Consider the following 12249-nt stretch of genomic DNA (forward strand, 5'->3'; position numbering starts at 1 on the left):
TGTGCAAAGGCCCACATTTCTGGAAAGAGATCAGAAAGGGCCAGCCGCTTGGCTGGTTCTCCTTCTACATGCTTCCCCTGGTTTTCTTGTTTCTCTTAATGACAACACATGGTCCTCTCTCAGCATGACCTACTTGGAGAAGTAGTTCCAGGTAGACAGGCCATGCTGCACTGTGGGCCATGTGACTAATGTTTCCCTGCCTAGCCAAATGTTCTAACTAGAGCCAAAGTACATACTTTGTCACCCTAACCTTTTACTACACTGAATTAGGAATTGCCCAATAAATATATTACAAAAAAAAGAATGGGAATTAAAAAAACCCTAAAGTCAAATCTCTCTCTTTGGGATTCCTGCAGAGGGAGCAACAGAGACACAGTCAGGGCTGGGAAATACATACCTGGTTTTACTGTCACGTTCACATAGCCTTCCCCATGGCTACTCTGACCACCTACAGTCACTTTGAATTCATACAAGCCTGGAGTGAGCTGCAGAAAGGACAGAGATCTTTTAGACAACCACAAAGAGCAGCAATTAACACTTAACATCGCACATATATGTGAACTTTCCCAGGCTGATTATTGCACTCTCTCGCCTTGCACTGTTTCCAAAGTGGAGAAAGTAAACTAGCTGGAGAGATGAAACAATGAATTATAAACTTAAAAACCATAGCTTTTTATGTGAATCTTATTACTAGCTGACTCTAGAACAACAGAAGGGATTTCAATATCTCTGTACTCCCATTTCCTTTTAAAAAGAACATTAAAGGCCCAACTATCCTACTTTACAGAGTTATGAAATTAAAACAATCATCTCTGCAAAGAAAAACATTTTGTAAAAATACCAAATGGCTCCCAAATATCTGAATGTTTCCCTCCTGAGTTCCACTAACTGTATAAACATATATAAAAGAAAAAAATTACCCAAATCCCACAGTCCTAACACATCAATTATTTAATCATATTTCTCTTATTTCCTCCCAATCATTAACCACACACACACAAAATAGTTTTAAACAGTTCAACTGTTCAATAAACATTTACTGAGAACCAATTATGTACTGGTTGTTGTCCTAGGCTTGGAGTTTGGAGATGAATAAGATAAGCTCTCTGCCTTCAAGGAGCTCGTATGTCAGTGGTATTCAGGGTCTAGCTAAAACCAAGGTGTGTACCAAACTTTTTATTGTTCTTTCTTCCATTCATTTAGCATGAACACTTTCTCCATTAATAATAGTCTTTTTAATAGTCATTTTAATGATTGTGGAATAGTATATGAATACATGTGCCATAATTCATATAAGCATTCCATATTGTTGGCTATTTGTGTTGTTCCCAAATTTTCACTATTGTAGCTAATGCAATGATGAACATCTTTTAGGCAAATGGGTTTTTTCTTTCTTTGGAATTATCTTTTTTTGTGTGCTAATTGATTACATGTAGTGTATTTGACCACTTCCTTCTTGTAATGCTCTCTTTTCCTTGGCTTTCATTTCCCTTCCCACTCATTTCCTCTTCCTTCTATACTTCTAGTGACAATGTTCCCCAGAATTTCAATCACAACCCGTTTATTTCCTCACTCTACACACTCTCTCTGGATGGTATCTATTACCGTGGCTTCAATCGTCATCTATTTGAGTTTGATGTGCAAATTTACCTCTAGACCAGACTTGTATCCTGATTCCCAGCTACTTACTGGACACCTCCACTCAAATGTTTCATAGGTACCTCAAACTCACTCTATCCGAAAATGAGTCAATCATCTGCAAACCTGCCCCAAACCTGCTCATTTCTGTGAATGTCAGCACTACTGCAGCAACACCCACCGGGTGCCTAAGCCAAAAGGCTAGAATTATCCTAGACTTCCCTTCCCAAACACCTCCACCCAATTAATTGATCACCAAGCCTTATCAAGTCAACCTCCATTTCTGAAATCCACTCACTTCTCTCCATTCACACTGCCATCGCCTTCGTTTTTTGTTTTATGTTTTTTTTTTATAAATATCACATTAGTTTTTAACCATTCATCATAACGCAGTTATTAAAAGCATGGGCTTTAGAGACAGAAAGTTCCAGTTCAAGTCTACCACTTAATAGCTTTGTGAAATTTCGCCAAACCATTTTATTTTTCCAATGTTTAGTTTTGTCATTTGTAGAACAGATATTAATATCTGTATCTTGGAATTGTTATGAAGATTAAATAACTGCATAAAACAATTAGCACTTAAAGAGGATTTTATGAATTTGACCTCAAAGGCAAGGGAAGTAAAAGCAAAAATAAATAAATGGGACTACATTAAACTAAAAAGCTTCTGCTCAGCAAAAGAAACCGTCAACAAGGTAAAGAAAGAACCATCTGAATGGGAAAATATATTTGCAAGCAACACCTCTGATAAGGGCCTAATATCTAAAATATACAAAGAACTCATACGACTTGATAACAACAAAAAACAAACAGTCCAATCAAAAAATGGGCAGAGGACCTGAACAGACACTTCTCCCTAGAGGACATACAAATAGCCAACAAATACATGAAATAGCTATTAGGGAAATGCATATCAAAACCACAATGATATACAACCTCACACCTGTTAGAATGGCTATAATCAACAGGACAAGTAATAACAAATGTTGGAGAGGATGTGGAGAAAAGCGAATCCTCATATACTGCCGGTGGGACTGCAAATTGATACAGCCTCTATGGAAAGCAGTATGGAGCTCTCAAAAAACTAAGAATTGATCTACCATATGATCTAGCAATCCCCCTACCGGGTATTTACCCCAAAGACTTGAAAACTCATATCCAAAAAGATATTTGCACACCGATGTTCATAGCAGCATTATTCACAGTGGCCGGGACATGGAAGCAACCAAAGTGTCCTACGATAGATGATTGGTTAAAGAAGCTGTGGTACATATGGAATATTACTCAGCCATAAGAAAAGATGAAATACTGCCATTTGCAACAACATGGATGGACCTTAAAATAATCATACTAAGCGAAATAAGCCAGGCAGAAAAGGTTGAAAATCACATGATATCACATATATGAGATAGAAACCTAAAAGCAACAAATGAACAGGACAAACAAACAGAGACTCATGGACATGGACAATGGACTAGTGGTTACCAGAAGGGAGGGGAGAGGAGAAAAATAAAAAAATAAAATGTTAAAGAAAAATTATGTATATACAGTATGAAAAAAAAAAACCTGACATTAAAAAAAAAAACAATTAGCACTGTTTCTAGCACATGGTATGAGCTCAATAGGTGGTTTTTAAGTTTTATTTTATTTAGTTTGTTTTACTCAGGCTATTATCATCTCACATCTACATCTGTCAACAGAGTCCTCATTGTTCTCCCTCGTTTGAGTCTCATCTCCTCCAGTCTGCAGTCAGGGTGATGTTTCTAACCTGAAAATCTGAACAAGTCTTTCATCTGCTTAAAACCTTTCAAAGTTTCCATATTCCCTCTGGATAAGAGTCAAAGTCCTTATAAAGAGTCTGTGCAATCTGACCCCTGCATCTCTCCAACTTACTCTGGCCATTGCTCTTCTCACACCATAGGCTCTAGTCTTCTGAACCATATATGACTGCTGTTGCTTTACCTACTTAGGATATTATTGCTCTACCCTTTACCCAGCAAGTTAGTCACCTTTCATGACCCAACTAGGCATACTCTAAGAAATCTACTCTTACTCCCCAGGTCTTCAATCTGGCACTGATCTAGTGCATCTCATGTTATAATTACCTGCTTCCAGTCAGTATCACTTACTAGACTCTTTTGTCCTTGAATGGTAAGATTATGATTAACTCACTGGTAAATTCCCAATACCTGCCATAAACTAGAGTACAATAAACAGTTGTTGAAGGGAAGGAAGGAAGGTAGGAAAAAAGGAAGAAAAGAAAGAAGGATGAATGGAAGAAAGGAAGGAAAGAAAGTAGGAAGAGAGAGAGCGAGGGAGGGAGGGAAGTTAATTGCTTGACCAAAGAATATGAACATTTTTATGGCTCTTAACAACTACATTGAATCTCAAAAAAGACTGAGACAATTTACACAGTCATGTTGCTACAAATAACCTAGCTTATCTCCCAAATTCTAAAATCCTTATGTTATCCTTAAAAATTGTTTACTGTATATTTTCAGCTATCACCACCATGCTTATACAGTCTTCTCATCATAAATGGAAATTTGAGAATCATGCACTAACAAATACTGGATGTCAGCCAGTCAAGACTTTTGGAGGATTCACTTCTGAAAGACTGTTCCTAAGTTAAGTGTGGACAGAAAATTCTATTTTATAAATTTGAAGCAATGGTCAACACCTCTACCCCAGCCCTGCAAATGACAGGAGGCAAATTCACCTTCGATAGTTTGAGGATCCGAGAATGTTTCCCTTCCATTTCTCCACTGTAGTCTTTAGGATGAGTAATCAGCTGCCAGTCGTAGGTGTAGGTTTCTCCTATAGAAGGGCAGTTACAAAAATCATCAAAACATGCACCTACACACAAAGAGGGCAGCCACACAGCCTGCCAACAACAAATCTCTTCTAAATCTTGACAAGGCCTTACTTTTTAAGATCTCACCCCCAAAGCCTACAGGGAAACCAAACATTCTGTTAAAAGAAAGGGTGGATTCTGCTGACTCAGGTAGTCAGGGCTTCTTCTACTCTCTCCCAGCAATGCTCGTCCTGCCCCAAGACCCGCCCTGCTCAGGACTGGTCCTCCCTCAAAATACCAAGTTTCTCATGGTGTGACATCCCAGTGAAAATACATGCCCAACAACCACAATAGATGAACTCACTGGGAACAAAGGCCATATTCTTGCAAAACTTCTTTTTCCAACAAAGAACAGCAATGAGTTCTAAATAACATGGTTCAAAAATAGCTTTTTACAGAATGCTAACAATGCTGTCTCACTGAGGTCATCACACCCTGGTGAGTTAAAAGAGCTACTTCATTCCTGCTGAGCTAAATAACATACTGCAGAAGATGGCTGAGGATGGCCCACTTAAAACAGGCCCCACTGAAATTAATTAAGATCAAATGAAGCATTAAATGGTCTTCATTTGTAGCTCAGACTATATGACTGGGCAAGGCAAAGACAGAATTCTGTAAATGGAATTCCCTCCCCAATAAAAGTAGTCTTAAATTTTTTGCAGGGGGAACAAAATGTATGTCTGGCTAGAAAATAATGGGATCTAGTAGGAAGGGTCAGTTTAATTTACTACCCAAAAGGAAAAAAGAAAAGAAAAAGTAAGAAATTTCAAATGCTTAGCAGAGAATGGTCATTTTTTCTTATTTCATGAGCTTAAAAGTTAAAATTAACATAGAACCTAATTCCAAGATAGCCTTCATCTTTAAGACCTGAATTTCTTTTATAGGCCTGAGATATAAGATCTATTACTATTCTTTCCTCTCCAAAATACTAGTCTTCTTTTATCCAATTGTCAGCCCCAGGCAGCTCTCACAAATGTATATGTAAAAGTTAGGTACAGAGCAGGAAAGCAGCAGCAGAAGTAGGATGGGTGCTAAGAGATGACATCTCTTCCAGTTGTAGCTGGAAATTGTTTCCACACAGGCAACAGAGACACACATCAGTTTGGGAACTGACAATTTTATAATATCTAAGGCTAACAACACAAATTTCAAAAAAGGATAATATTCCTAGGACAGACAAGCTCAGGGGATGAACATCTTACAGCCAGAACTTTATCCAAGGGTGGGAACAACTAAGTATAGGTCTGTTAGACAGAATGCTAGTTTTAATGCTTTCAGGCAGTGATTTTCAAACCACCTCCAAACTCCAGAGGGATCCTGAGAGGTGCTTCAGGAGCGGCCACTGGAGGTGAGGGGGAGGAAAAGCAGGCAGAGCTGGCACTGCCTCATCCTCCTCAACCTTCGAAAGTTTGAAACCATCCATCAACCATCCATCGTATGTATCTGACTAAAGGCGGAAGAACTTGGGGAGAGGAGAATTAAAAACAATCTATTTCTGAACTGATGTGTTTTGGAACACTGATCTTACAAGACGATTATTAACACACAAAAAATGTATATGCAAATAGGGGTTAGAAAAGAAAATACAGTAGAGCCCAGCATAGCTTTCACAAAAGAGTGAAAGCAAACGCAGCTGGAGGCGGTTCTTTCCTCACCTCTATCTTCAAAGGCCACCAAATCTATTCAGCTTATCTTACCACCAGCTTCTCTAGAGGATGGTGGAATGAACTGATAAAGAAAACTCAATTTGAGGGCAGAAATATAGAACAAAGTAGGCATTTAGGTTCTGGAAAAGTACTTTTTGCATAAATACATGATTTGGTATTAGGCCCAGAAAATAGAAACATTGTATTGGAAACATGTGTACCTAAAATGGAAGGACCCCATCCTGAATAGAGTATGGCATTCTACTTGACAAACCTAATACCTGAAAATAATATAAACGCAATACAATCATTTTCCATCAAGGTATGCTTCACTTCATATCATAGATAGTCTTAGACTTATAAGTCAAACTTTGGTATATTAATATATATTTCAAAGGTGAAAAAAATGCTCACATTACAAAAGTTTTCTTAAATAATTAATCATCCCCTAATTTATATATTGCATAAATTTGCATTTTGTGTATCACATTGGGCCTGTCTTTTAAGTAACAAATCTATAGTAACAGTAGCCTTGAATAACTTCTCTACAAGTTTTATAACTGCTATTTATTAAATGTTTGGCTAAAATAAAGAGGTCAGCCTGAGTCTCAGTTTCTTCCCCCTTTAAATGCAAATAATACAACCTACATTCAATGAGCATCGGTTATATGCTAGGGCCTGAAGTAGGTGTCTTATATACCATTTCATTTTGCCCTTAAAGTAACCTAATGAAGTAGGAATTATTATCCTCATTTAACTGAGAAAGAAATGGAAATTTAGAGAAGTTAAATAATTTGCTTAAAATCATTCAGCTAATGACTGGCTGAGTTGAGATTTGAACTCAGGCTTGATGTCAAAGCCAGAATCTCAAATATTATATCATATTGTCTCTCATATCACATAAATATTTGCGCATGTACTTGCTATACCTATTCTCACAGGATTGTTGCAATGAGTAAATGAATCAAGGTATATGTTTATCATTATAAATTAAAACATTATCCAAATGTAAGGGGATGTTTTACCTTCAAGTGGTTCTTGGAGAACATATGCATTTAATTGAACTTCATTCTTAGGCAGAGTCATCTGGACACTCTCTCCAGCAGATACCACCAGTTCCTTTATAACTGGAAACAAAGAAAATTTGCAAGAGTTAAAGAATTAAATCCAAACTATCTCATTTCTCTCCTTCCTTTTGTGGCCAAATTTCTTTTATTAACAATATTCAGCTACTGCCTTCATTTCCTCGTTACTTATCTATTCTAATTCCCTGAAGTTTGATCCTGTCCTCACTTTTCCACTGAAAAGAACCTTTTGAGGTCATTAACAAACTGCTGCTTAGCAAATCGAATAACTGTTTCTCTGCCCTCATACTTCCCTCTGTGGCATCTAATACTGCTAAATGCCTCCATCTCAAAACTCTTGGTTATCATAACACCATATTATTCTACTTTTCTTCCTTTCTGACTTTTTCTCCACTGTATTTTAACTACTGTTGATCCTTAAGCCTTTTTTATACAGTACTTTCCACAGAGCTCAATAAACAGAGTTCAACTGTTTCAAGGATCATCTTTATGCTGATAAATAACTTTCTAATAAAAAACAGACATAAAGTTCCTAGAAGAAAAGGCAAGTGTTGATCACAAGGCCAGTGTTAATTTCTTTCTATTCCAGTTGTTACAACCATAGACTTACATTATTCCAAGGATCTTGTTCTTCCATCTGCTAGCTCTCCCCACTCTAATCCATTCTGTCTTCCTAAAACACCCACCATCATTAGTTTTTCTAAAATCCTCGCCCACCATGTTACTCTCCTACTCAAGACACCGCCGCTGCACACACACGCCATGTTTAAGGCCAAACTCCTCACCTTGTATGAGAGAACTATTATCATTTGATCATACCATCTCGCCCTTCCTACCCAATTCTGCCTCTAGTTTTATTAATTTTTCCTCTTGTGTTCCACAGAAGCCATGGTCTACTCCTGGGGACTTTGCTAAAGCTATTTCTCCAATTGGGGTGTGTGCTTTTTTTATTCTAAATATAATACTTTGTTTCTAGCTCATAGCCAGTCTTCTCTCCAAGAAATCTTCCCAGATCATTTCCATTCAAACTGACCTACTTCTTGAACTACTTTAGCGTTTTTTGGAATACCACATCAGCTAATAGCTATATACTGTCTATATACTATTCATCAGCGAGTTCATACATGTTAGGGTTTCTCAACCTTGGCACTTTGTAGCAGATAATTCTTTGTTGTCGGGGAAATTGTCCTGTGTTCTCTAAGATGTTTAGCAGTATCCCTGGCCTCTACCCACTAGATGTCAGTAGAACCCCTCCTCCTTAGTTATAACAACGAAAAATGTTTGCAGGTTGTTGAGAATCACTGATTATATAAACCTTTTCTCTGACAATAATTGTTCATTTGTTATGAGACCTAGAAACTACAGAGCTTAAAGCAAACAACTGCCTGGTCCACCCATATTTCAAGACTAGGAGGTGAGATGGGCTTCCTAGACAAATATGAAATTTGAGATTTACCTGTCTGCTTGGGACACTGTACTTGGGGAGAAATAAAAACATCCATTATGGAAGCTTTACCATTTAGAAACCCCAGGAGGTGAAATAAGAATTCTCTGAAGTGATTTTCAAAAAAAGGAAGGAGGAGGAAAAGAAGAAAGAAACCGCTACACTCAGGTAAAGTATAATGGACAAAAATACAGTGCAACTCAAACCCTTCATGATTACACCAAAAATTACAGGCATTCTGAATTTTTTTAAAAAATTACTTTAGTGGCATAGGATTGAAACCCTAAAATTTCATGTTATATTACCACCAAATGAGGCCCTAGGAAATTAAAACTTGGCAAAAATCATTTTCAGTGTCTTTTCTTCACCCTATTGAGTTTTCCAGGGAATGAAGATCAACTTAGTTTCCTTGATTAATCATTTCCTCCTAATACCTTAGAATGGCACTCATGAAACATAGACTTAAGGCAACATTCTATGTATAAATCTTTCTATGGGTTGCTTTAAAAACTAAAGATGCTGTCAAAATCAGAGAGACAAATATCTGATCTACAACCAGCTGTTCAGAAGGCAAACAGGTGCACAGATCCAACTCTTTCTTCCCAGTGGCCTCTGTTTGCTTGATTCCTTGAACATCGCTTAATTGAATCTTGTGCCCTTAAGTCCCAGTGGAATCTGGCTTGGGGGAAATGAGCTTCATAAATTTCCATAGGCTCGGGCCTGTTGAGAAAAGGATCGAGAGCCCCAAATCCTATGATTACAGGGACACAAATAGGATTATTTTTTCTCTTAACCTACAGTATTAAAAGTCATGCCTCCCTCCTTTCTTTCCATTAAAAGGGAACACTTTGATTAAATGTTCTACTTTCCCATCCTATCTCCATGGGCAGAAGCAAAGGGCCTCACCTGGGAATGGTGCTGAAGTGCTCTGGAAAGAGGCCTGGGGGGTGGGGGTAGCATAACTGTTGGAGGGAGCCACTGGCAGAGGGGCAGCAACCTGGATTTTCCCAGGGTTTTTTACTTGCTGAGTGCTAGGCGTAGTACCCAGATCCTCTGACACCTCAGGTTGGACTGATACATTCTTTGACCAAACAGCAGTTTCCTCAGTCAGATTTGTGGTTAGAGGATTGGAAATTGTGACTTCCTTGTGGACCTAAAGAAATGCAAAAATTCAATTAAGTAGACAAAAGTTATAAAGCCAGTTTTTTAGGTTATATCACATGAAATAATTGCATATTAAATGTTTTAACGCAAAACTGTCAAAAATGTGAAAGAAACTAATCTTACTACTCAAACTGGTATTATGTTGATATAAATCTTCCCAGTCTTTCTTTCTATGCCGACAGTTCTGCTTAAAATAGTAACAATCTCAACATTTATATTCAATTCTTCTTACAAATACTTATTAAGCACTTATTACAGAATAAGCCTTCTGAATCAAAAAAAAAAAAAAAACCCAACCATAATCGCTGTGCTCAACAAGTGTACAATCTAGTGGCGGGGAGAGAATTTAAAACATAATAAGCCAAAAATGGTAGAAATAACTAGGAAAGTTATGATGAACCAAAGAAACCCTGAGAGTATTTAACTTCTCTCTCTTGGAGAAAGGGTGCATGTGAAAGATAGTTTAAATAAAGGCTCTCCGAAGGAGGAAAGTCCAGATCTGAGTTTTAAAGGGTAAACAGTTTACTAGACAAAGGGCTGAGGGGAGAGTTGAGTGTAGAAATGAGATTAACATGGCATGTGTTGGGAACTGAGAGTCATAAGCAAAGAGGCAGGAAATAATGAAAGATGAGCTGGAAAGACAGTCAATGGCCAGAGTAAAGAAGACAGTATACACTACTTTAAAGAACCAGGTAATGGTAAGCAATCAATGGTTGTATGCAAGGAAGTGACAAAGTCAGGTTTCTGCTTTAAATGGATAATTCAAGTTACTATCTAGTGTATGGGCTTGAAGAAGGAAGACAACAGCAGGAATACTGTTTAGGAGAGTACTGTATTCATCCAAACAAGAAATGATGAGTGGCTAAACAAAGTTGGTGATATGGGTTTGTTTGTTTGTTTTTAATCAACTTAATCGAAGTATAATTTACAAAAAATGAACTGCACACATTTAAAGTGTATAGGTCGATGAGTTTTGATAAGTATATACACCCACATAACTACAATTAAGAGAGAGAACATTTCTATTAGCCCCCAAAATTAGTTCATGCCCCTTTGCAGCAAATTCCTGCCTCCATCTTCAGGCCCAAGAAACTACTGATTTGTCTTCTGTCACCATTAGTTGGTTTGGGCTTTCTTCTATTTCATATAAAAGGATCTTATACATAATATTTTTGTTTCTGGCTGCTTTCACACAACATAATGTTTTTAAGATTCATCCATGATTCAGTAGTTCATTCTTTTTTATTACTGAGTAGTATACCATTATAGAGATATACCAAATTTTATTTATCCATTCATCATTGATAAGATATTTAAATTGTTTTCAGTTTTCTCAGCTCTTATAAAGCTGCTATATATGTTTGAATACAAATGTTTCTGTAAACATATATTTTCATTTATCTTGGGTAAATACTTAGAAGTATTTATTGTTAATTACATATAAGTGTATGCTTAACTTTATAAGAAACTATGAACTATTATCCAAAGTGGCTGTACCATTTTGCATTTCTACCAGCAATGTATGAGAGTTCCAGTTGCTCCACAACTTCACCAATACTTGGTTTTGTTTTTTTTTTTTACACCTACAGCACCCGGTATTCCTAAGTAGTCTCCCATCCAAGTACTAACCAGGCCCGACCCTGCTTAGCTCCCAAGATCAGATGATATCAGGCACGTTCAGGGTGGCATAGTCGTAGACAATACTTGGTATTCTTGATCTTTTTGTTTTTTGTTATTTGAATGGTATCTCACTGTGATTTAATTTGCATTTTTCTGATAACTAATGAGGCTGAATATCTTTTAATGTGTTTACTGGCCAGTCATATATTTTCTTTGGTTAAGTTTATTCACATCTTTGTTCATTTGTTTTACAATTTTATTAAAGTACAATCAATATACAATAAACTGAATATATTTAGTGTATAATTTGATAAATTTTGACATATGTGTACATCTATGAAACCATCACCACAATCAAGATGATGACTATATCCAACAGGTCCAAAGATTCCTCATGTTCCTTTGTAATCCCTTCTCCTCTCACCCCACTCACCAGGCAACTACTGCTCTGCTTCTTATCACTATAGTTTGCATTTCTCAGAATTTTATATAAAGGGAGTCACATGTACGTACTCTTTTTTGGTCTGGCTTCTTTCACTCAGCAAAATTATTCTGCTATTCATCCATGCTGCTGTTTGTATTAATAGGTCTTTCCTTATGATTGCTGGGTAGGTTTCTGTTGTATGACTATGCCACAATTTGTTTATTCATTCACCAACAGATGAGCACTGGGGTTGATTCCAGTTTGGGGCTATTACAAATTGAGCTGTTATAAATATTCCTCTACAAGTCTTTGTATGAACATATCCTTTCATTTCTCTTGGGTAAATATCTATGAGTAGTAGAATGCCTGGTCAT

At 37.1% G+C, this 12249-nt stretch overlaps 1 protein-coding gene and 1 pseudogene across 5 annotated transcripts in view; both read right to left on the reverse strand.

Moving 5' to 3' along the window:
* The window catches only part of KIAA0319L (KIAA0319 like), an 88048-nt gene that overhangs the window by 27341 nt on the left and 48458 nt on the right, over positions 1–12249 (reverse strand). For all 5 annotated transcript variants that reach the window (XM_011357954.2, XM_011357956.2, XM_011357953.2 and 2 more), the window contains exons 4-7: positions 9574–9820; positions 7164–7265; positions 4358–4455; positions 398–485 (exon numbers count right to left, since the gene is read on the reverse strand). In XM_011357954.2, the coding sequence (XP_011356256.1) occupies positions 398–485; positions 4358–4455; positions 7164–7265; positions 9574–9820 (535 nt within the window). The remainder of the gene's footprint in view (positions 1–397; positions 486–4357; positions 4456–7163; positions 7266–9573; positions 9821–12249) is intronic.
* LOC111738263 lies at positions 11412–11530 on the reverse strand (annotated as a pseudogene).

The sequence above is a fragment of the Pteropus vampyrus genome, unplaced genomic scaffold (genome assembly GCF_000151845.1).
Source record: "Pteropus vampyrus isolate Shadow unplaced genomic scaffold, Pvam_2.0 Scaffold36, whole genome shotgun sequence".
Taxonomy (NCBI): Eukaryota; Metazoa; Chordata; class Mammalia; order Chiroptera; family Pteropodidae; genus Pteropus; species Pteropus vampyrus.